Source organism: Centrocercus urophasianus, unplaced genomic scaffold (genome assembly GCF_019232065.1).
Source record: "Centrocercus urophasianus isolate 14NV4802_14NV808 unplaced genomic scaffold, USGS_Curo_1.0 seq_12, whole genome shotgun sequence".
NCBI classification, from domain to species: domain Eukaryota; kingdom Metazoa; phylum Chordata; class Aves; order Galliformes; family Phasianidae; genus Centrocercus; species Centrocercus urophasianus.
In genome coordinates, this window is record NW_024884364.1 from 61761297 (window position 1) to 61787998 (window position 26702).

The 26702-nt window shown below is 36.7% G+C and overlaps 1 protein-coding gene across 1 annotated transcript in view; it reads left to right on the plus strand.

The window, feature by feature from the left end:
- MYO16 (myosin XVI) overlaps positions 1-26702 on the plus strand; it is a 261913-nt gene that overhangs the window by 86435 nt on the left and 148776 nt on the right. Inside the window, exons 9-14 of the mRNA XM_042810398.1 lie at positions 5066-5216; positions 13581-13691; positions 15339-15404; positions 17401-17528; positions 23395-23500; positions 25086-25203. Coding sequence (XP_042666332.1) covers positions 5066-5216; positions 13581-13691; positions 15339-15404; positions 17401-17528; positions 23395-23500; positions 25086-25203 — 680 coding nt within the window. The remainder of the gene's footprint in view (positions 1-5065; positions 5217-13580; positions 13692-15338; positions 15405-17400; positions 17529-23394; positions 23501-25085; positions 25204-26702) is intronic.

Here is a 26702-nt window from a genome sequence, read left to right on the forward strand (position 1 = left end):
ACTGCTTAAAATTCAAGTGTGATTAAGTTGAATTTCACAATACATTGAATCAAAGAGTCAATTTGTATCTTAAATTTTAAATTTTGAACTTTTTGTATTTTCTTGAGAAAAAAATGAGTAAATCTTGAAAAAAAAATTGAGAAAAGGTTGCCATGCATAAGTAAAAAAGAGATGTAAAAGAGATGTTAAAATAGCTAATAAACTAATTTTTTCTTACAGGTTTTAGAGGCTTTCATCACTTTATTATTCTTATGTATTGGATAATGTGTCGTCCATTTTTCTTTTCCAGTGTTTTATATTCTAGAAGTTTTTGCTAGATTTTGTACTGGACACTGTTCTTTAATGCTAAAACACATTAACTTTTAAAATGTGTGGTTTGACCATGATAGAAGCAGTCTGAGAATCTTCCTTCTCCACACTTGCATTCCCAAAATACAAGAGCTGTTTCTTGAGGACTTTCTAAATGGTTACTCTTCACATGACAGTTACATAAAACTGCCATGGGTGATGAACTTCACTGGAAGTTTTGGGAAAACGAAGGACATAGTGGAAAAATAATGGAGATGGATTTATTTATGAAAGTGGGCAGGTTAACTGCTCTTGCATTTCTTGGTAGCTTTGTCCCAGTGTGTGACTGCAGTGAATTCGGTAGTGCTTACATAGCCTACATTGGAATTCAGTAATAGGTCAAACCAAAGATATCTTTAGTCCAGTGCTCTGCATTTGAGAGTGGTCCATTGGATATAGCAAGGGGGAAAATATAAAAGGATGTGGTAAGCTTGAAGTAATGTTGCAGATTTTCAGCAGTCCTAGATTTAGAGACTTCTTGAGCCAGATCTCTGTGCTTAGTAGCTCTCAGTTCTGCTAGCAGCATGGTGAGTATCTGACGACTGTCTGGCCAGTCAGCAATTTGCAGACAGGAGAGATCTTGAAATGCAACAGACTGCTGCACTGGGCACATCCATGACTCAGGTATCACTACTGAAAATCTAGAAAATATGAGTTATCCACTCCGTACTCTCTGCAGAATTCTCTTTTGCTTAGAAACAGTATTTATCTCAGCTGTGTAGTGTGCTTGTTCAGCAATGAAAAATAAAGCCTTACAGAGGGTTATTCTTTCAGATAATAATAGCTGTTTTCTCAAGATAGAGCGAATTATCATCACGAGTGCCTTTTAGTCTTGATTCATTAGGGAGGCAGTCTAGATGACTGTTCAACCAGTTTCTTACCTTTTCAATGGCTATTGCTGAAAGTGAGTTCTGTCCTTTGTGCTTTATTAAAGCCAATAGACAGACGTGTGACATACTAGGTTGGAGATGAATCTGAGCAGGTCTTGTGTATCAAACAAGAGCTGCAAAGACAAATGCACAGGATTAACCCACAGTTACAATTGCTTTAGCCTATATTATTTCCGTACTCCATCAACTCTCCTGACATAAAGAAGTATGTTTAGATGGATGAGATAGTTTCACAAGAGTTTATTTAAGTCTGTGTTGTAGTTGTATTTCTTTGTGGCCGTCTCTCAGTAGAGAAAAGCACTGTAAAGGAGACTGCAAAATGATAAACAAGCAATTACAAATAGCATGTACCCTGTCAACAAATCTGATTGTACGGGTTCTACATTAAATTAATGTATTGATTTCTGGAAGAAAAGTATGAAAAGACTAATTGAAGGTCTGCATCTTTATTCAGTTAAAAAATAAAATAAAATAGGAGTTATTATATTTGTGGTATGCTTGATAGTGGATAGTTGGATTGAGGAGAGGTTGACTGGGAAGGATATGAATGGACTGCCCTTGTTGGCACTGCCCCAGCCACCTTCCCCCCTCTTTTCCCTTTTAGTGAGACAGGGGGGAGAAGAGGAGGATTGAGAAGAAGGAAGCTTGTGGGCTGAGATAAGGATAGGGAGTTCGCTTACTGGCCTCAATCAGCAGACTCAGCTTGGGGAATTTAACTTAGTTTATTGCCACACTTTTTATTGTGTTTAATCCATTCAGAAGTTTATGTTATGTTACTTTAAAAAGTTTTGAGACTGACTTTTCAGGTATTATGCAGTTTACATTAGCCAGTGGAAGGATTACAGTAACAGAACTGAGAAGTTCTGTTGAATTTAACCTGTAAGTTCTTAAAGCACATGAAAATGCCATTGCAGATTCTGTTTTGATAGAATTCTTTTTGCATGTTTTTTCTGCCTGGATTAAAACTGCAGTATTGATTTGAATATTGATGATAAAACCAAGTAATTGATTTAATTGATAGCCAGAGATGTTAACTCCATAGCTTAATGTTTAGAAATGTAAAGCATTCAGTTAATCTCATGGCAGTGCAAGGTAACCCAAGCCTTTTTGTAAGAAACAGTAAAATGCCAGAGGATGGAAATTCATAGAAAACCATCTTAGATTACTAAACAAACAAATAGATTAGTTGCATATATGGCAGCTTGTATAACTAAAAACTGAAGTGACTGTTCCTCCATGTAACATGCAAGATCTTTTCCAAGTCATATATGGTAGTACCAACAGTGCTTCCTTTTTTCAAACACAATTACTCTTGATAACTCTCCTGATCTATTATGTAATATCATTTTGGCTTAACCCTTCCTTTATCTTCTTGAACCTGAGGCAAGATGAACAGTTGAAAAAGTTATGGTGTATCCCCCTTTTAAGTTAAAAAAGGCATCTGTGGAAACAGTAGGTATTTTTTGCCCATTTTACTCTATTTTACAGTGTAAGTCACTTTAGCAACACCTGAGGAGTTTATGGGTAAAGTGAGAAGTTTATGTCTGAATTTGAAAAACAGTGTTTCTAATGTATGTTATAAAGTTAGCATAGAAAACATGCTAACAATAGTGGAAAAATTAAACAGAAAAATATTAAATTGCACATACTCAAAAATCTTGAATCTTTGCAATTTACCTAATTTATCTACATAGTCCATCTTTTCATCAGTTCAGGCCTGAATTGATAGAAGGCAGAAGGTACCACATTCAGACTACATGGTGGGTGTGGTAGGATAGTCCAGCCAAGATTGGCAATGTGCTCCACAGTCTTCTGCTGATATGGGGCCTGGTGTTATCACATTGCAAAAGAAAAGCTGTCTTCTTTGGTCTCTTCTCTAAGCCTTCAGCTTAGTCAGCGTTATTATCTAGTGATCAGAATTGATGATTTATCCAGTTTCCAGAAAGTCAAGATGGATCACCGCTTTCCTATTGCAAAAGACAGCATACATCACTTTACTCACTTTGGGCTGCATCTTGAACATTTTCTTTGATTAGGAGCTCACATATCGTCATTCCATGGACTGCCATTTTGACTCTGTCTCGTAGTAGTGCCACCATATCTCATCACTGCTAATGTTGCAATCAACAAAACTGACATCTTCAGCTTCCCATTGGTTCAACAGGTCCTGACAAATGGCGTATGGTGTTCTTTCTGTTCCTGTGTGAACATCTGTGGGAGCCAACTGACACAAACTTTGCAATATTCCAACATTGCCACCATAATTACCAACACATTGACGCCAATATTCAGCTGTGTACAGAGTTCCCTGGTTGTAATCTGCCGATCTGCATGCATGAGCTGATCAAGATGCTCTTCATTATGCAACAGCTGTGCATGGCTATCCAGAATGAGGCTGCCTTTCATGCCATTGTCATCACTGCTGAAACACACCACCCACAGCCTCACTGTGCTCACATCCACTTTTTGGTTTCCAAAAACATTCAGCAAGAGTTGATGAATGTCAAAGGGTGCCATTTTTTTTACATGGAAAAATTGAATGATCTCCCTTTGCTTCATATACACTTCCATGTCAGATGCCATTCTGTCACACTGCCTGTCTGCTTCCACGTCGCACAGCAGCAACATGTAATGGAATATTGGCAGGAAAGTTCAACCTCTGCTGCCCTCCCACCAACATCTGCCTCCTACACTGTGGGCGAGCATAATAAAATAGAAGGCACTACTTTCAGAGCAACTCTTGTACATAAAAAGGATTAGATAATGGCTCAAAAGCAAGGCAAAAGGCTTTTGGCTCTTGGATCTTTTGTCTGTGTCACAATTGGTGACCAGATTTACAGTCAAATTATGTGAATCAAAGCAGTAAATATAGACGTTTATTTTCACAGAATAACAGAATATTCTATAGTGGAATGCACTATTCCCACATTGGCTCCACATCTACTTTTAAAATAAATTACATACACATTTTGGCAAGGACTTGCTGTATACTCCTTGAAATTGTCTTGTTTGCACTATCAGAGGCCAAGCTATTTTTTTGTACAATGTTTGTGTTCTGAACTCCTGGGCTGATTCCTCACTAATTCATCTGGATGTAAAACACTGCCAAATCTTCCAAGGTTTTGACACTGTTTTTTAAAACTGTGGTTTTAAAACATGGTCTGATGTATCAGTAGGGAAAATATCTCCACGCATGTAAAAATGAGTTTCCATTTACATGTGAATAAAGTGTATTGTACGTACTGGCAGTGATTTCAGGAGTTCATTTTATTTGTTTGTTTGTTTTTTTAGGTGTACCACAAATACAACACAACTTTTATTCATAAAATGTAGTTTGGCATTGTCTAATTAGGAAAAGCTAAAAGGTTGTGGGTTTTTTTGTTTTGTTTTGTTTTTTTTTTTAACTGCAATGGCAATATCTGTATTGAATTATTTTTAACACATTACTTTTCAAAACAGTGTTACGTACATTAATTGTGCATTTTCAATTCAGTTTTCAAATTGCCTATTGATTTGCCCCAGCCTAGTGCTGTCAAATAGAGTCTCATGCATATTCTGTTTGGTTTGCTTAGTTCTGCTTCAAGATGGATCTGCATAAAGGTGAATTTTAAATCAAAGTCTTTTGCTCTGTGTCTGTTTAGGAGCAGACCCACCTTGGTGAACAGTTTAGTTTATTACCAATTTCTGTTTTTGTACTTAAACTAACTCAAGTGTCTCAGCCTTGAATTGCACCTTAGTTCTGTGTTTGTTCCACCCACATTGGTCAATCTTTTGTTTATTTGACATCTTCAACAGGAATCTAATTGCTTTATTGATTCTCTTTGTAGCAATCCCCTGGCTTTACCAATTGCCAAGCAAGACAGTTTGCTGGAGAAAGACACCATGTTCAAGGATGCAGCTAAAGGTTTGTGTAAGCAGCAGTCTCAAGACAGTGCATCTGAAAACGTCATGATGAACAGTACAGCCAAACTTGAACAGGTAATTGCATACAAATTCCTGAAATATTTCTGTTGTTTATGCCTGGAAATTGTAAATTTAGAGAAGCTGAAGAAGGTGATAATTTTTTTCCCTGTTGCCACAAAGCAATATGATTTGCACTGTGGAGCCTTGTCTCCTTGCTCACAGAGTGGCTCTGCAAGGAGCTTTCTCTCTGCAAGGGCACCAGCTGCTTTCTGCCAGCTCCTGAATGGTGGCTCAGTGGCTCCGAGCTGCTCAGGCCCTATTGGTAGTTGACAGAAGTGAAGGGACAAGTCTTAGTGCTTCTCAAAGTGTGCTCCAGTCTCCAGCTTGGTTTTACAAAGGAAAAAAAAAACGACTTGGGATACTGAAAAACCAAAATGCAATGTCTGGGGAATCTTAAATTGCAAAATTAGTGCCTAATTCAGAGAGAGGAGTTGCCAGATTTTCAGCTGCAGTGTTAACTCCCTGTCATGTTCTGATATATTAGGATGCAGGCACACTTTACAGGATTACAGCCTTATTCAGTGCATGGGGTGAATGCAAAAGGAGGCAATTACCTATTGCTTATAAATCTGGTATGTTCTAAATTTAAATATTTAGAACCTAAGTATTATTTTTTGGGGAGGCTTTATATTTTGTTGTATGTATTTGGGAAACACGTATTCCAGAAGCATTTAGCCATGTGCAAAAAAAACACCTACTTAGAACTGGGGGCTGGAAGGAAGGATTTCCTTTTAAAGTCACTTGCTGTGCGTTTGAAGCATAACGAAGGAGCAGAATGCTGATTTCATTTAAACCATGTTCAGTTTATAATAACTATGCTGCCTTGGCAGAAGCGTTCATATTCCAGTGCTTCTTGAATATGTTTCAAAGGATTGTTGTGTTAATCATATGAGATCAATCAGTGAATTCATATGTCAGTCCTATGAGTCTGTCTCTGAAAGTGCTCAGTTTTGGAATGCCATGGAGCACGCTGTTTGCTATTCAGTCTCTTCCACTGTAAGATACCACAAAATGCTTTACACTTGGCTTACATCTTGTTTTCATTTCATACCAATTGTGGCCTTGCTGACTGTGCACTCTTGTGACAAAAACACAGTCAATCCAACAAAGAAGAAATGGTAGAAATGCTTCCATCTGCTTTAGTAAGAGCCCTATTACAATTATACAGAAAGAGAGGGAGTTGCTTAACAGAGTCTTGCTGAAACTGGTATTTCCTTTTGTATGTTCAACAGAAGTTCGGACAAAAATATACGTACTTCCTTTTCTTTGATGCTGTTTTTGTGCAGACCTTGCTAAAATTACTCAAGTTTTAAATATCTCTAGGTTAGACGTTAGCTTCATGGTAAAACATATGCAGAAGCCGATCAGAGAAACAACTGATCCTCAAGTTGAGAAAGGGCAACCAAGGGTTTCCATGCTGATATCTTTCCCCTCAACCATGATGTTTAGAGTCACTTCTGAGTCCCAGTGCAGATCTTAAGACATGACTTTTGTCTCTCAATACTTCTGTGCCACTTCCCACAGTAGGTCAATTCAAAGACATGACAGCAGAATGAACTTGGAAGCTAGAATTTTTGTTTAGTGGTGATACCGAAGGAAAACTTTGAACAATCCCTTCCCACTACCCCTCCCACGTAGGTATACTAATTCTAATGGATTTCACTGTCTCTTATTCTTACCAGTTGCATTACAAACTATATTCAAAGTAATCATGTTCTGTTTAATTTTTCAGTAGGATATCTGGAGTCACTGCTTGGATTTTATGTTCATATATTATTGAAATACATCAGCATGATATTTCCAGTGCTTTGTGTCAGAAATAGCATACATTCTTGGGCAATATGGCATGCAGATTAGGTCTTTATTGGAGGATCAGAGAGAAAAATTTCATCTTATTACATCTGAAACATGCATTTTTAATAGAGAAAGGCCATAACTTTTTTGGCTTTGAGAAAACTAACAGCTTTATATGTAGCCTCAGGTATTTTTAATTGCAAAAATAATGAAAAAGTATTTTAACAAAATATTATTTCTCACGAAGCAAGATTTTTATTGCATGAAGTAAATTAAATGGTGATCAAATTACTACATTTATGCAGCATTTTAGGTCTTTCTTGGTTTATTGTTAGCTTTTGCCTTTTCCAAGGTAGAAGCTGTTCTTTGATCATATGTAATTTCAAAGTCTGTGTTGCCAAACAAAGAAAGAAGTATGAGTAATTTCCAGAATTTTAGTCTAGCTGGCAATTTCTCCTCTCAGCTGTGAGGATATTTTTCTACTTGTACTAATTCAGCAAAGAAATACAGGTTACATCTTATCTTTTTTAAATTAGATTCTTTAAAATATTTTATCTTTGCCTTATAGTTCTTGTTTAAGTATTATTAATAGAATCATAGAATGGCTTGGCAAGAACCTTAAAGATTATCTAGTTTCAATTCTCTACAATGGGCAGGGCTGCCCCCCACCAGCTCAGGCTGCCCATGATGCCATCCAACCTGGTCTTCAGTGCCTCCAGGGATGGGGAATGCAGAGCTTCTATGGATGGTCTGTGCCGGTCTCACCACTCTCAGTGTAAAAAGTTTCTGCTTAACGTGTAACCTAGATCTCCTTTCTTTTAGTTTAAAGCCATTCCTCCTTGTCCTATCACTATCAGATCATGTAAAAAGTCAGTCTCTCTCCTGTTTATAAGTTCTCCTCAAATACTGGTCTCCCCAGAGCCTTCTCTTCTCTAAGCTAAGCAAGTCCACCTCTCCCTTTTTTTTTTCATGAAGAGAAGTGCTCTGGCCCTTTGACCATCTTCATCGCCCTTCTCTGAACCTGCTCCAACAGCTGTATGCCTTTCTTGTGCTGGGGCTCCAGGCCTGGGTGCAGTACTCCAGAGGGGGCCTGAGATGGACACAGTAGAGGGGGACAATCACCTCTCTCTCCTTGTTAGCCACTGCTCCTTTGATGCAGCCCAGGATATGATTCTCCTTTTGATCAGCAAGTGCACACTGCTGGCTCATGTTCAGCTTTTTGCCTACCAGCATCCCTTCTTGGCAGGGCTGCTCTCAATGAGTTCTAGTTGCAGTTTGTATACATATCTGGGATTTCCCGACCCAAATGCAACACTTTGCACTTGGCCTGCTTGAACTTCATTAGGTTCAGGTGGCCCCACTTTTCAAGCCTGTCCAGGCCCTTCTGGATGGCATCCCTTCCTTCTTTTGTGTCAACTGTACCACTGAGCTTGGTGTCATCAGCAAACTTGTTGAAGATGTACTCAATCCTACAATGTGGATCATTGATAAAGATGTTGAAGAACACTGGTCCCAAGGCAGACCCCCCAGGGGTACACCTCCACATGACTGCCCTCCACATGGATGTAGAGCCATTGACCAAAACACTTTGGTTGTGACCTTCCAACCAACTCTTTATCCCCCTACTCCATCCATCAAATCCACATTTCTGCAATTTAGAGATAAGGATGTGGTGCAGGACTGTGTCAAAGGCCTTACAGAAGTTCAGCTAGATGAAATCAGTTGCCCTTCTTTTGTCCACCCATGCTATCACTCTGTCATAGAAAGCCACCAGGTTGGACAGGCCGTGCTGGCTGTCTTGGATCATATCCTGTCTCACATATGTCTAAGCATAGCTTCCGTGAGAATCTACTTCATGATACATCCTGACACAGATGTGAGGCTCACCTGCCTGATCCATGGCTCTTGCTTTCTCCATTTCTTAAAAACAGGAGTGATATTTCCTTTCTCCTATTGAGATTTCTCCTGAAATCTGTGATGGTAACCTCTGATGCCCTTTTTATTGTTTTAGTGTCACCTAGTAGATATACAAGGGGCAGTTATGTATATCACAGCTTCATATGTAAAACCTATAATGCTTTACTTACTTTATATCACAAGCAATTAAATGCAAAAATGATTAGAGATAGTTATCTGAGCAGTTAATGAATATTGCTAAGTGAATGTAATTTAAATGAGTGAATAGTAGTCTTTGTTAGCATTAGGAAAATCTCAAAATTAATAGCATCCTAAGGCATAGTTGTATAGAACTTATGCTTTATTTATGACCGTTTTACTTCATTGACTGTTTTGTAAAATATACATCATGGAGTAAGATAGCCAGATAAGAGCATCAAGTTAAAAAAAGTAGAGAAAAGTCATCTGTATGCTCAAAAAAATGAATGATAAGAATGATTTTGTAGATCATTTGTAGTCTGCAAAAAGGTTATTAATGATGAAAATGATGTTCATGATCAAGTCAAATTGTTTGTGCATTTATTGTATTGAGTGTTTCTTATTTGTCATTCTCACCTCAGTTTACATTTTGTATGATATTATTGCTCACTGAGCTGTGAATTTTGATGCAAAGACTCTGTTACAAAATATATAGTCACCAAACCCTAAAGGATGTAGAAAAGCATGTTGATGGTGAAAGACTTCTGTTACCTTACACATCCAGGAGTTTAACTGAGTGCTTTACATTTTTAAACATTAACCTGAAGAGTCAGCATCTTTGGCTATTACCTATATTATGAAATAAAAGAAGCATGAGCCTGTTCTCTCACCTAGAGACATGTGAGATGTGTCAGTGCACATCTATCTTCCACAAGACAAAACTCTTTTCTCCTTAAAAAGACAGGTCTGTGTCCAAACAGCCTACTGGCAAAGAACATTGGCAGCATACCTGAATGATATCAATGCATTATCTGACTGAGCGCTGGCTGGAATGGGCCGAGAAGGAAGTGTGTTAATTTTACAGAACAAACCTCAGGCTAATGCTCTAATCCAACCTTCACAGCACGGGAGTTCTGTGTCTTGGCAGAACTCAAGGAAGCATATTAAAGAGCTGTGTTGATTTGGTTGCTGCAAACTTGGTGAGCACATTGGTAAGGGAAGGAGGATGTAGGATTCTGTCTTTCATCTGCTGACTCTCTATGAGAAGCTATAAAGAGATTTTAAAAGGATTTTGCTTTTCTTCTGTTAATTTTGTTCTGTTCCAATGTGCGTTATCAAAATGCCAAGGGGAATTCTTTTTTCCAGCCAGTCTTACATCCAACTACCATGGTAATAGGAGGAAAAAAAAAAAAAGAAAAGCAAAAAAAAAAAAAAGAAAAAAGAAAAAAAGCAAGAATTTCTATCTTCTTCTATGTGACAAAAGAATCATAGAATTCTTAGAGTTGAAAGGGACTCTTAAAGGTGATCTAGTTCAACTCCCCTGTAATGAACAAGAACATCCACAGCTAGATCAGACTTCCCATAGTTTGATCCAGGCTCATCTTAAAAGTCTCCAGAGGTGGGGCATCCACCATACCTCTGGGCAGCCTGTTGCCGTGCCTCACTACCCCCCTCACTGTAAAAGACTTTTTCCTGATATCTAACCTAAATCTACCCTCATTAAATTGAAACCATTTCCCCTTGTTCTGTCTCCACAGACCTTGCTTAAGAATCTGTCCCCTTCTTTCCTATAGCTCTCCCTTAGCTATTGAAAGGCAGCTATCTGGTCACTTCAGAGCCTTCTTTTCTCCAGGCTGAACAGTCCCAAGTCTCTTAGCCTGTTCTTGCATGAGAGATATTCCATCGCTTGGATCATTTTTGTGGCTCTCCTCTGGATGTTCTTCAACAGGTCTGTGTCTTTCCTGTCTGAGGACTCCACATCTGGATGCAGTACTCTAGGAGAGGCCTCAGGAGCACAGAGTAGAGGGGCAGAATTACCTCCCTCAACCTGCTGGCCACACTTCTTTTGATGCAGGGTATGGTAGCTTTCTGGGCTGTGAGGGCACATTGCTGGCTTGTGTCCAGCTTCCCATTCATCAGTCCCCCCAGGTCTTTTTTTGGCACGTTTGGCATTCAGTCCTTTCACCTCTCAGCTTGTATTATTAGTGAGGGTCGCCTTGTCCCAGGTGCAAACTTTGCACTTGGATTTGTTGAACCTCATGGGCCCAGTGCTTAAACCTGTCTAGGTCCCTCTGGATGGCATCCTGTCTCTTTGGGGTGTGTTGACTGCACCCCATATCTTCGTGTTATCAGCAGACTTGCTGAGGGTGCACTCAACCCCGCTGTCAATGTCATTAACGAAGATATTAAAGAGTATCAGCCCCAGCACTGAAATCTACGTTCAGTTTAGTGGGATGAGGAATGCACCTGCAGAATAAGCAGATAGAAAGACAAAGATATAGCAGGCAGCCTGTGGAATCCACCTGCTTATATGTGGCTTGCTCAAAACTCATGTTCTTCTTTCTGAGCCTTGATAGGACAAATATTGTAAGAAAAAAGTTGTCATTTCCCTAATAGATTTAAAAATGAAGATTAGTCATAGTAACGAGTAACCATTTCAGCGTAGATCTCTTCTGAAAAAGATTCAACCAGGGAAAATGAGGGCTGTTAAATTTTTAGTTGGCCTATTTGCAGTTTACATCTTGGGTTATGTGAATAATAAATGTATTTGTAAAAACAGTAATTACATCAGCTAAATCTAGGAAATGACATCCTTGAGGTACCTTCTCTTTTTTACATTTATATTTATACATTTATTGCTTTCTGGATTAATGAATTGAGAGGTATTTTTTCCACAATTTTATGGGGGAAAGCAGGAAATAGAAAGCATCATTAAAGTGTGTAATTGGGCACTACTGCCTTGTTGTTCATCTATGCAGCTGGTATAATACTGGCTCTTAAAACTACAAAAGAGCATAGAAGCCAGTCAAGTATAAAGTGTGTGTTTTGGTATCTGTTTTCTAAAGTATGACAGTACTGAAATCTCAACATTTTTGCAAAACAAAAGCAGCCCCAGACTCCTAGCTAAAGATATTTGGTAGAATTAAAAGAATGAAAATTTTTTATCTCTCTGTTTCTAAATAATCTTTGTCTTAAGCTTGTTTGGATCATTTTTAAAAGAATCCAAATAAATACCATTTTCCTTTTATTTTTTTTTTTCTTCCAAGAGTTTTCTTCCCTTCTTGATGGTGCTAGCTACCTTGCTGCTTAATCTTTAATTGAAGATATAGGGGTATAAGAGATAAGATTAATATTGATTGAAAAGTTGGAGAGATGGGCAAATAGTTCTGTGGTAATGATATTTGGTGTGCATCATTTATCTCTTCCTGGGAAGAGAGAAGAGTAAGTAATCACCATTGAGTGAATATTTTGATGCTGATATTCAATACTACCATTGTCAGGATAAATAATTTGATTGGACAAATGCTCTAAGTTTGTATTTGCATATATGTTTCAAGAATCTTGAAGTACTGACATGAAGTGAGATTGTTAGTCTAATTTTATTAAGATGAAATTCTTCAGCAGTATCAATCAGTACAGCTCTGACAGATGTAGGAAGAAAACCCAGATTTCTTGATTATACCTTGAATCTATAAAAACAATGTGAACTAAGTAGTTTGGGATCAGATTGTGTCAATATTAAACACTAGTATCCATAGTCATTGGGGTCTTCTCCTTATCAGAAGGGCACTCCATGTTCCCCCCAAAATCTCCTGGTCTGCTTGCTGCTTCTGAACATCTTCATCATCCATACTCAAAGTAGACACTGCAGAGTACTTTAGTAAACTCAAAACAAACAAATCACATCATTCTGTTGTCATTCACATGAGGATTTTCTGTTTCTAAGTATTCTCTTGATGTTCAATAATTTATTTCTTTAGCGTAAAGAAAAGAATTTAGCTAAATTGTAAGCTTTGATCATAATTTTTGTATCAGTGTTTGATACAACTTGATGTATCAGTGTTTATTTTGGCTTTAATCAAATTTCCCCAACACACTGAGTTTTTTCTTCTGTCTCCAATTCTGTTGGTTGATATTTATTGTTTTCTTATTTTTTACTTTACCTTGCAGGGCTTATATTTGTCATCTCAGAAGTACAAGGCTTATTTAATTCACCCGTTTTGCCTACTAGCTGTTTCTGAATCTGTTTTGATGTCCTTCATGATACGATTTCCACTTTTTATTAACTTCCTTTTAATCTACTGAATTCTAATAGAATTTTAAATCCTTTATGATGTAGAGTAATATGAAAGATTTGCTAATTATTAGGCAGTAAATAGTTTACATGTATACACTTGTATAGTGTTGTTCTGCCATAACTGTTCAATGAACTGCTCTCGATAGAATCAGTGTTTAGATAGAATCAGTGGCATTCAAATGGGGGTGTATGTTCAAACTCATAGAGTTGTACACCTTATCAATCCTAATTGTTTTTGATGTACTTCTTTTGCTTACGATCATTTAATGGTATGGGAGGAGTGACATATAGCTGTCTATTGCAGTGTACATAAATTCTAGTGATCTAAGCTTATGCTTTTTGTTAGAACATTAGAGTATAAAATGATTGGCTGTGAATTTGCCTTATTTCTCTGTGTAACTTGTGTTTTCTAGATCAAGCTTATGCCTCCAGCTCCGAATGATGACTTGGCTTCTCTGAGTGAACTAACAGACAGCAGCCTACTTTATGAGATTCAGAAGCGTTTCAATAATAATCAAATATATGTGAGTTACTATTATCAACAGTAAGCCTTTAGCAGAAGAAAATAAGATAAAACTTGTAGGATTACTTTTACAACTATTGGACAGTGACCTGACCCATACTTATAATTAATATTTGAATGGATGACGACATATGTGTGTGTAAGCCCTGCAATTTCTAGAGTTTATACAGGAAAACCAGAAATGAAAAATGGAATAATACTTTAAATAGGCTCAGATAAAACCAACATGTTTATTTCACTGAACGTCCGTACTGAAAAAAATAGATAGGCACGTGTAATCTTTCCCTCTGAAACTGCTGGAAGATCCTTCCATCTTATAATGTTATGCTAACTTAAATTTAAATTTAAAATTTAAATTTAAAAGAGCATATGATTGCTGGGAATTTAGAAAAAAAAATAAGACATAATCATGGAAGTTTTAATTACTCATAATCTCTTCCTGTATTAAATAAATCATTCTCTATATCCTAAGTCATCTAGATACCAAGCAAAAAAGTCATAATGTAAATTTTCTAGTCAATGCTGTAATAAATATTGGAAGCATGTAGTTGTACTCCTGTACAAAAAGTCGCACTTGAAAATTTTGCTATCTCTGTTCTTATCTTACTCAGAACTTATTTCTGATGTATTGAGCAGTTGAGTGGCATATTAATGTGAAACACGAAAATCTCCTTAACATCAAAGACTTCTTATTTCATGTTTCAAGGTGTGCAGTAAAGTTCCATTCCACAGGAAAACCCAGCTCTGAAGGAGAGAAAGGAAATAAATTACTTCATTTCATAAGGAAAAAAGTGTATTTTCTACAGAAGGCAATATATTCCTTCTCCCAAAATAAAAATATTTCATTTGGCAAAAGGCAACACAATGGTGACTGTTCATATAATAATTTACTGTCACACTTCTTTGGAGACATAGATCTGAAATTTTTGCATTGTAAGAGCGTGATACAGTAACAGCTACTTAAATGGAGTGAGAAGTATAGCAGCAAGGGTGACCTACAACCTTCTACTTCAGTACATCTTTCAAATATGAGTTTTTAAACATGAAATAGTGAAATCTCAGAACCTTTGCAATCAATGGATGATTTGCTTTTATTTTTAATATAGCTATCTCTTTTTTTCATATGCTTGTGTATATTCATGAGCATATGTAACTTGTAATATATGTATCCATTGCTGTCTTATCCCACAAGAAAACTATTTTAACGTACCAGTTCTGTGTAGTGAATATAGCATTTCTGAATTCTGATGTTGAACCCATGAATTTGCTTGAGGAACTTGTTTATGTGTTAGCTGTGTCACATTTTTGTAATTTAAAAATAGTGGGTTGCAAAGTAACTTTCAAGTAACATAACAATAATTTATGGAGTGCATTTTTTCTGTGCATAATTTTCCATTATAAAGAATTCTGTTTTATTACAAAGAGTAATTAATGCTATCTGAATTGTAAATTTTGATCTCAATTTAACAAGAATTTAAAAGCACCGAATTCTCAAATTATATTTAATGTATTGATAGCTAGACTTAAGATGCTTTGTGAAAAGTCTTTCCTGGAAGAAAAACATTAGACTCCTTAGGAATTAATTTATTTCTTAATAAAGCAATTATGTGATATGTCTCAGTGCCTTTGTTGTTTTTTTTTTCTTCAGACCTACATTGGTGATAAATTGCTGCTTGTTAACCCATTTAAAGAACTTCCCATCTATTCCACCATGGTAAGCATTCTGTCTGTAAAATGTTATAGTGTGGAGTTTTTTTCAGTGCATTCATATAATTAGTTAACAGGCCAGACTTCTGTAATTAACCTATATAAACGCCCTTTCTTATGTTGGGAGCATCTTAGTTTAAATAAGTAGCAAAAATTTTTGTATTTCTTCTGTGATACCACTGTTTTTGTTATCTATGTCTTATTTGTGTAAAAGCCACCTTGCTAATGTTTTGTGAGTGATAGCATGCACAATAGTTAAAATGTGGTTCCTGATGTGCAGTGTAACACTGGTGGCTTCTGCTACTTCCAGACTTGCAGGAAGAGATGACCATGCTTTATACAATGGTTGCTTGCATTCACAGCTTGCTAAAAATGCAGTTATGAAGATGAAAACCTTGAGAGGTGCTGGAAGGCTCAGACTTGCTGCCTGAGCTCCGTGTCAGGCCATTCACTTCAGGCACTGTATAAGCAAGGAATGCAGAGTACTTGGTTTGAGCTTAGACTATGCTGGGGCAGTCACAAAGGTATGGTGTGTGTTGGGCACAGATAGCATAGGGGCAAACATGAATCTGTGTCTGCACTGTCAGCTGCACACAGCTGCTGAAGAAGTGTTTCTGAAGTTTCTTTTTCTTTGCTAGGATCCTTAGCTTTCTCGTTTTTTACTTACGAGGTAAACTAGTTGCTTACAGGGAATTTATCATGTCAGTATGCGGACATCAGTACTAAATTAAGTAGACTTTGTGGATTGTTATGAATGGCTTGGTCTCTGCTTCATCCTCAGTGAGACATTCCAGAGACAGAGTGTGTGCATGGCTGTTGATTTTTGATTTTTAATTCTCATCCTACATTCATTATTTTCTTGTAATGGCAATGAATTCAGGTCCCTTGCTGTATTAGGTACAATAAAATATATTTGTTTAGTTTAACAAGGATTATAAATTGCTCAAAATCTGGTAAGCAAATTAATCTGTGTTTGCTTGCTGCATCATGAGTGCTTTGTGTGTATCAATAGATCTGTGATGTTTGGTGGTAATAGCAGCAGATTTCAAGTATGAAGACTAAATTTAGTTTCTATAAATGGAAATCATCCATAAGCCATAGGGTGTTGTATAATTATATTTTTCCTATCATTGTGTATTTTGCTTAAGTTGTGTACCAAGAAGGAGCTGTAAAGAAAAAGAATTCAAATATATTGGCCTTGACATAATTTTTAAATCCAGAATGAAGCAATGAAAAAATGATCGTGTATATTATTCAGAAACAACAATAACAACATCTCAGATTTTCTTCCTTTTACATTCATTTGTCATAACTTGGCAATTTTATGTTGACCTTCCACTCCTAGTTCCAATAAACTACCAAAACAAATCATTTTGTAATCAGTTTTTCACACTGAGATAAAATAGTGTCATGCATTACTATACTGTGCTTCATTTGATACAGTTATTAGATGATAGTATTAACGCATTTTTACACTGAAATGCTCTTTACTACTATAGTAGCACTGCTAGAAACTTAACAGACACCATTTTTGAGACGACATAGTAACTGTCTGTAGAAACAGTGATTCCTATGGTCATCTTGTTGTGTCACATTTGTGCGGAGTTCAATCATCAGAGTAGAGCAAATGCGTCTTTAAGTCCAGTAGTAAAATGTCTAACCTTGCAAACATTATGCGCTGGCAATAAGAGTGTGAAGATTTTTCAGATCATGTTGTTTTACTCAGTTCAAAAAAGGAGCACTGTGGAGTGCCATAGTTCTGTTTAATTTTGTATCTTAATTAGCACTTTTATACTTAACAGTTCTGTTTTTTTTTTTTTAGTTAAACTCAGGTACCATATGGCACTTAAGGAGTGCCATATATACGTACAGAGATTCTTTTCATTATGCATATGGAGAGTTGTACAAAGACCTGGCATCAAGGAGGTGGGGGTGAGGGGTGTGGGAGGGATGAAACACAATTTGAAATATGTTGATCGTGTTGATTTACAACATTTTTTCAGGTCACCCAGCTTTATTTAAGCAGTTCTGGAAAACTGTGCGCCACACTTCCCCCTCATATATTTTCCTGTGCTGAAAGAGCTTACCACATGCTGTTCCAGGAGCAGCGTCCCCAGTGCTTTATCCTCAGGTGAATTTTATCTTTCCATTAACTATTTTACTACTTTTGCCTTTCAGCTGTTCCCTCCAGGACTCAGTACTTAAGATTTCCATTTTATTTTTTCCTCCAACTGATTTCTTTCTGTGTACTGATCTCTATATCATACACTAGTGCAGAATAGGACCAAAAAAGATTTAATTATACCTCAAGTTCATAAATTTTCTTGGGAACTTGCCACTCCATCTAACTGGATCTAATTACAAACAAAGAATTAATGATAAAGAATTCAAAGCTATTATGTGCATTGCTAATATTACATGGAAAGGAATTAGAAATAGGATCTAATGAAAATAAAAAGAGAAATCCTTTACAAAAGTGAAATCTCTGAGTTGATGCACCTGTATTGGAGCTTCCACTCTGCCTCACATGTTGTGTGAAACCCTGTGCTTGTTATTTAGAGCTCCATCTTCAATGTAGGGCATTTTATGTAATTTACGGTTGTTCCAATGGTAAGTACATTCAAGATTGCAAATAAAACTATTAAAAATCTCCAGTAAAACAGAGGTTCATCCAGATGCGCTGCTTTTATTTCAGTGAATCTTTGAATTCTCTTGGCTCCCTACATCTGTTAATCTGCTGCCCTCCCTTTTCTTCCTTCAGCCTACCTGAAAGCAAAGAGCGTGGCAAATTTGATGTAGCTGCTCAATCATAAAGTTGAACAATTTGAGAGAACTTACCATTGCTCTTGAACTACCTGTAATTCTAGAGGTAGTTAACAAGAGCTGCTAACCATAGTGTTGTGAAGTTACAACAATTACAGTGAGCACATAACAGCAATTGTATATATACAGTTTTATTGGATTCTGTTTATGTGGATATGGACTTGTGTCAGTATTTGAAGCTTGTACATTAAGTCCACAGCAGGACTGGCAGGGCCCACTGGTTTTGGCTTAGTCTAAATAGTTCATAGAATGCCACATAGGCAAATAGCCACGCTAAATCATAAGGGTGCTAGATTTGTTTGGTCTTATTAGCAGTAAATCCAGTGAAAATTGATTATTCCTGTGGAATAAAAAACTCAGAATAAAGTTGCCTTGATAATTGCAAGAGATGCCATTTTTGACATACAAATACTCTGGAAAGTGCTCACTAAGATGATACTTTTGTCATCTATTACAATTGGATGCAAAGGAAATGATGCAAATATAGAATAAACTCCTAATGTGTATTTATTTTTAGGTCTACTTTTCTTCTAATTATGTATAATAATACTTTATATTATATGTAACTTGTTAGTTGAGTTTATAAACACGGTGCTTTACTTTTATTGTAGTAAATTTTACTGTGAGATGACTGCTATTTTGATGTGCATGTTATGTAGTTATGATGTGATATGGAGCAGTGAGAAATAGTATCATGGCAATGTTAATATATTATTCTCACGTGCAGTTCTCAAAATATGTCTGGTTTAAATATAAGCTACCACATAAGTGATGGCAATATCTATAACTGTCTCCTAAATCTTTCCTGAAAATTCATAGTTTGTTTTTAAGGGGGAAAAATAAAAACTAAAATTTAAAAAAAAAAAAAAAAAAAAAAGTAATTTCTTTATAGAAGATAATTAAGATAATTATTTTCAGTATATCCGGTTACCCATTCTCTTCTCAACAATACTAGAAAGAGTTTCAGAAAATATGCCCTATGCATGTTAGTCCTGTCATCTTCATCATGCTTCTTTATTCTGGAGAGATAAAGTTTATGTTTTATTAGCAATGTTTGTCAGTTCATTTTTTTTTCCTGCCAAAGCTTAATTACGAAAAGAAACCTTCCATCAATTTAGTGGCTGTTGTTAATGATTCATGAATTACTCTTTTATTGCACACATACAGTGTGCGCTAATGAATTCTGCGCACAGCATAACCCTTAATGATACTGTTCTTCTTAGTCTAGTCATTTTTGCCTGCCACGTTTTCACAAAGGATAATAATGATTAGAGTTAGAGACTCCTGAAGTTGACTGAACCAGAGTTATGTCCAAGGCAATCATCCTGAAACCACCGCTACACTTCAAGTTCTACTTCAATTTTCAGCCCATGTGTGTGTTCAGAATAGGTTCATGCTTTCTGGGCAGAGTCTCACAGTGCTATTTATTTCATGCTTAATCCTGATTGAACCAGGAGTTTGGCATCTCTTTACCCAAGTCCCTTACAACAAACTTGCTTAAATCTCTGCTTATTGACATCAATGAGTGAACTTGTCGTACAGTCCCAAGCAGTTATACTTACTGTAAGTGGTGCTGCTCGTAGTTAGTGTCCTGTAAGAGGTCCATTTTAAGTGCTTAGGACAATTCATATCTATTTATTAGTTTTTCTCCTGGCCTTCTTTGTGTCTTTCTACTTTACTTATTTTCCTGTATTCTGAAGCTTTACTCTTAACTTCGTCCATGGAGCTACGGTGTTAAACATTTTTATTATTATGATTGCTATTTGGACACTTCACAAATGTCCACTCACTGAAATCATGTTTCTATTTTACAGTAGAAAAGGGTATGTCCAAATTATTGAAGAGATTACTACCAGTTATTCATAATTACTTTTAGTTTATAGTAAGCCTATCCCATTGATGTATGCTTAACACCAAGAGCTAGCTGTGAATATACTTTTTATGAATGTTATCAAATAAAATAAAGATGTGTTATGCTTTTAAATAGTCAATAGATAGGCTTTTCATAATTAACTTGCTTCTGACTGGATTTTGTTCCTGCCATACAGGATATGAAAATGCATTAACCACCGACAAGATAAGTCAGAGCTATCTGGGAAGTCTAAGCATAGTTTATAAGCTTGTTAAAAGCTAAGGATCTTCAGTCAATCAAGCCAATGGTTTATGGGATGCTAATGGCTAATTTGGTGATTTAAAGAAGAACAACATGCCTTAAGGAATATATGTAATGAATTGTTGTATAAAAGTTAGGAGACAGGAATGTCAATATCCAGAGATTTTATTCTGAAATAAACCACATTTATAAGCCCAATAACCTGGGACTGAGAGAAATCTTCATCTTTTAAAGTGGGCTGACTTGACAGCTTTTGATTTCCTCAGGTTAGCATCACCACATATATTCTGTTCAGGTTAATACTTCGTATTTTTTAAATTCTAATTCAGTGTATTGTAATTGCAGTGAGCTGTGGTACTATGGTTTGATCATCTTATTTATAATATAAAATTGTTTAGAAATACATTTTTCAAAATAGTTTACTTCACAAATATAATTTCCCACTAACACGCAGAGTTATTTAGTTATTTTATGTTTAGCAGTGTTACTCATACATGTATATTTCAAGACTAGGAACCTTGGACATGGAGCAGGACCCAGTGTCTTGCTGTGCTACCATGCAAATTGAGAAGAAATTTTTCTGGCCTTCCAAAAGGTTTCTCTCTTTTCCCTGGATACACACTATCAGAATGGGAATTTGTATTAATAACGTACATGCTTGAGAGTGGGATGTTGAGGGCCTGGCTTCAGGAAGTCATACAGTGTAGCAACTGTATCTGATCTGAATCTAGCTTTAAAACTGTTAGGAATCATATATGAAACAAATTCTGTTGGAAATTTTCCAACATTTCTGATTGTAATCCAAGTAGCACAAGAGTAGTCTTTGTTTATTTTAAATATTACTGCAGAATTGGTCAGAAGTGTAAATGGAACAGGGCCAAACTCTGCCTGTTCTGTGATCTGAAGAGACAGGTAGCTCCTTCCTTCCTTCTATATTTTGTCACAATTTCCCCCAAGCACATGATTTATATGATTAATTACATTGGAGTTGACGTTTACAAAACAGCAATGATCCAGTTAAGGAAACTATCTGAATTCAGAAATAAATAATGTGAATATCAGAATGATACAGTTATCTGCCAGTGGGTATAAAAGGCAGCGTGCATTGGACAAGGTGTGGGCTGTTAGAGATTTGATTTTCAAACATCCGAGCACTTGTGCTCAGTGACATCATGTGTAGCTGTGGTTGATAAATTTCTGAGACATTTTAAGTGCAAAGAAATTCTGGGTAAGCTGAAATAATTGAATGAACCACTGTTGCCAGTCCTGCTGTTAACCTGTGATATGATGATAGAAGGTTGCAGCTGTGATTGTGGTCCAAGTGTATTGTGGAGGGATAAAATTGTTTCATATCATGGCACCCAGGCGTCAGTGGACTGCTCATGTGAGTGAACAGTAGGAAGTGTGACTCAAGAGATATTGATATCTGTCTGCAGGCTCACTGACCTTCTGCATAGTACAGGCATAAGGTCTGTAGTTTGCAAGAGTATGAAATGTCTTTAGGGGAGGAGCATCGCAGGACTAATGCCCTTGTGTCACTTTTTTTCTTCTCCCATTACTGATGACAGTTTAAAAGAACACAGAGTTTGGACACAGCCATTATAAAGGCAGAAAACTAATGCATCTACTTAGAAAACAGGCAGGCAGCTTTGTAATATTAACATTCAGAGAGGGAATCCATGCTTGAGAGTGACATCAAATATAATCTAACATGAAATGAATTGTTGTAGGAAGTCAGAAGCTGAAGATTGAGCAGTGTATAGTGCACTTACATCTGGTCAATCCTGAGAGATGCTAGCTTCACATTTGCTATGGTGGTGACCTTGATTTCAAGTGATTTGTTTTAAGACCTGGTTTAAATATGGCTTTGTGACCTATTATTTGAAGGCTTTGCATATCATATATCCAGGTTGCAAACCTTGGACTACAAACCTCCTGCAGATAACAGCAGGAGTTTGAAGTCCAGGGTCAGCCTGTTACTAAAGAAGGACATACTTAAAAGCAGCCTGATATATCACATAGAGTAATGAGAAATCCTCTTGACACCAAGGAATGCATCTTATCGAGCAGACAAATATGATATCCACCAGAGCTGCGTGTGTCCCATAAGAACTAAGTGACACAGAGATCTCAACTATGAAAACTTTTTTTTTCTTCTCTCTTTTATTTCTTCCTTTATTTAATTGTTTTCTCATTTGAAATGAGATTCCTATATATAAGGCAGTGGCCAGGCCAGTAATGTATTTTGCTGCCCTCTTATTTTCATAAACTAGACTACAGTCTGACCAACCAGCACGATCATTGTATTTTAACTGACTGTAATAGAAGCAGCCTTTAAAGTTTGATCAAGCAGGTAAATGAGGAAGGGACACCAAATGTCATTTGGTTTGGTTCAGTTACAATATAACAACTTACAGTGCATCTAAGGAATTCCTTAATCAGGCTTCACTGACTTTATTCTTCCTTGATCAAATTGTCTATTACCTCGTTTTCTTCATCTGTCTTTCCTCCCAGGAATTCTTATTGTATGGAATATATATTCCACATCATGAACAAGAAGTTAAACGTTAGCTCTGTGCCAGCTAACTGTTAAATAATCTTTTCATTTTCTTTTCTCTTCATTTTTATTTCCTTTCTCTTCTTCCTAAAGCTTTACTTTTTTTTCTTTCTGACTCCTGTGGTTAACACAGTAGTATTTCCCCAGCTGCAAAGAATTGGGCTGTGTAAGCAGATTCCTTAGCTGGCCAGATGATAAAGAAAGAGATAAAAAAATTGCTGTAAATACCTTCAAAATGGCTTTAGATTTGGTTGGCTTGACTTGTGGTACAAGACAGTATAGCCAGACAGCTCTGAGAGACCGCGTCAATATAGTAAGCCAGTCTATCTCCTATGTTTTCTTGAGTATTTGCCATCCATAAACCTTCTGTTATTTCAAATGAGTGTTTGACTGAGATATCTTAAATCCATTCCAACACAAGTAGTAGAAAGCATAAGTAGTGTTTCAGATGTGAAAATAAAACCAATGATTTCACCTTCTCTTTATTTTCTGGTCATTTTACAGTGGAGAAAGTGGTTCTGGGAAGACTGAAGCCTGCAAGCAAATAGTGAAGCACCTCACTTGTAGATCTAGCTCCAGCAGAAGTACCTTTGATACAAAGATAAAGCATGTAAGTAGCATTCTGAACACTTGAGTAGAACAAGGCAAAAATCTGGTCTCTTTATATGCAAAGTCATTTGAACAGCAAGGAAAAAGGCACCTGCTGTGCAGAAGTTTCATGTCAGAGGAGGCTTCTTTCCTGCCTTGATCTGAATGGAAGCAGGATTAAGTTCACTGTTATGATGAGTGGAAACTAAAAAGTCGAGTCCAGTTTTGTTTCTATATATTTTAGTTATTTTGGAAAGCAGTGTTTCAGTGAATGGAAAATATAGTGTGATAAGGTACAGCCTCCTGAATATGTACTGACTGCCTATAGTAAGTAAATAAGATTCTCTGTGTGGTTGTAGTGGTCTTTGTCCCATCCAAGAAGTGCTTGGACATCTGAAGTAATAGTATGTGAAACAGAAATTGGAAAGTTGTGGAAGATCTACAAGGACTGACTGAAGTTATAGACTTGGTATTTGTGTATTAAATATGGAATAGGCAAATGTTCTGAAATATTTGGTCAATCATATTTGATTTCAGTAGCAGAACCAAATTATGTTCAGTGCACACTGTGGAATCAGGAGAACCTGTTTTACATATCAGGTAAATTAGACTACATGCTAACACATTGTAAGTGTAAATTTTTCACTTGACTGAACATAGCAACTTTGTGAATAAACAACTGAAAACTGTATGTTTTGGATAGAAATGTGGGAGCAGTGAGAATTGGAAGTTGTGGGAGTCCTGTCGTTGCTGAGACTTGTCTCCTGGCACAGTTTAAATCCCCACCAGGAACTCTGGCAATATGTACCAGTAACCACTCACAGTGCTTTATCTGCCCTGCTTTGCAAATAAAAGCAATGCAAATATGAATCCTATCATATCACATACCATAGAGGTTAGAGTCCTAGTCTTGTTTAGTCAAGTAGTATAGAATTAAGCATGTTTCAATGACTCGTAATCAGTACAGATAGAAGAGGATCATCCCATATTAAGAAAAATAAGTTGCATTCTGTTTATAGAAGGATTCCTTGTGAATAGCTCAGGTGGGATAGCTGGCTTCAGACAGAGGAGGTAGGTGTAGCAGATCCCATCCAGGGGGAATTACATTATAGCTCTGCTTTAGTTGCCTTTCTGAGGTGCTTTAATGAACACAGTGACCTGGATTTGTGCTTGCTGCAGTTGCACATAGCACCATTTAAAGTTACTGAAGACACACTGGTCAAACCAGGTGCTGAATTAGCCTAATTTATGCAAATACACCCTAAATCTCAATGATACAGGAGTGAAACCAAAATTAAGTTCGCTAGTTTCTGCTGCCACCTACTGCACCAGTAGCTGTTTTAATTAATAGCACTGAAGGGTCTGAGGTTGGGCCCTTGTCTTTTCCCTTCCATTCACAGCTCCCACTTTTCTGACGGCACTTAGGTGGGGTTTTTAAACTATTTTACTTTAATTTCTATACTGAAAAAAAATCTCTCAAGAAATTTGTTAAATTCCAAGCTAAAAAGTAGTCTTATTTTTTCAGTTACTGGTCCTAAACCAATTTCACTGACGTTTATTGAAATATTTTCTTCTCTTGTCACTGTTTTACAATTTTTTTCTTGAAGGTAAACTGTGTCTTGGAAGCCTTTGGACATGCTAAGACACCCCTAAATGATTTTTCCAGCTGTTTTATAAAATATTTTGAGCTACAGTTTTGTGAGAAGAAAAGGACATTAATTGCAGGTAAATATTTAAAATGTTTAATGCCTATTTTATGATTACTCTAGACTAGAAGGTGAGGAGTCACAGTGTGGCATACAAGTGGTTATCAATTGCCTTCAAGTATGTGAAGAAAGGGAGTTTATGGAGTGTCAGAGGAACATGATTCATAGCATGTGAATTCACAGCTTGTCTAAAGTAGAGCAGTTATTGGAGGGAGAGAGCTGCTTTGTGTAACCACCAGGTGGCAGAAAAACCCAAGGAAAAAACTGACCACTGCCACTTCGTCTTCCATTTCCCAGGAATCAGTATTCCTCTTCATACCTGAGACTAAGCAAACTCTGAAAGTTGTGTATCACTTTACTGAATAATAAAAGTAACGAGCAGATTACTTTCTGCATTTGGAAGTATTGTGGTATTGGGCATTTTAAGTATCCCTTAAGCTTAGCTGTTAACCTTAGGGCAGACAAAAAAGATATGCTTTCTAATAATCAAATTAGAAGTTGTTATAACTTTGAGCTTCCTCTGAAGGAACTAGAAATCATGCTGATGTTTCTTTCAGTTTGAGATGAGAGTGTGGAGATAGTATTTGCTTTCACTGTAAGTGGGAATCTTGTAATTATCAGCACACATTCATTAATGATGAAAGTGGATATTGAGCAAATGTTCTGTGGATTCTGAAAATTCTGGTCACCTGAGCCAGTCTGGGAGAACTTTCATTTCTGGTCTCTGTAGGCCATCAAAAAGTTACTCTGTACTAAAGTGAGAGGTGAGTGCAACTGTACACAGTTGCCTGCTTGCACTGATCCTCCTGGATAGCAAAGCTGTGTGGTGACACATTTTTGATCCAACTAACTTAGATTTCACTGGATAAACATTTACAAAACTGCTCATTTTTAAAGAAAGTCATTGTTAATGTGTATTAGTATGTATTTCTTTTTTTTCTAAAAAATGTTGTTTGAAAATATTTCATAGTGGTAACTACAGTTTATTTTCTCAAGAGTATTCAGTGTACCTTAGCAAGTATGAGAGAAAATATCTCTGTGTGAGAAATCAGTAGCACTTTCTTTGATTTTGATTTACAGTAAAAATTTTCCCTGATTGATCCATATATAGCTTGTGCCATGTTATCCTGCTCTAAAACTTGAATGATGGCTTTTCTATGTTTTTTTTTTTTATGTTCTGCATCAACGAATTTCAGTATGTGAGCATTTCAGAAACATAAATGGCTTAATTTTCATGGTACATATGTAGTAAGGTTAAGTCATTGAGTTCCCCAGATGAGGATAGTGTGGAAGCCTGAATGTTATGTATTCAGCAGAATTTTGAGTGCTTCCCTTTCAATGAGAGAATCTGATTTCTTCAATCATATTTGCTATTTTAAGTCACAGCTTTTGTCTGCAAATGATATTAACGTGGAAACAGCTAGTCAGAATCTGATGTCAGTTTTCTGATAGACTGGTGCTGTGCCTTTATCACTTTGAAACCACTGACACAGAATGAGAAAACCTAGGGTTGAGTTA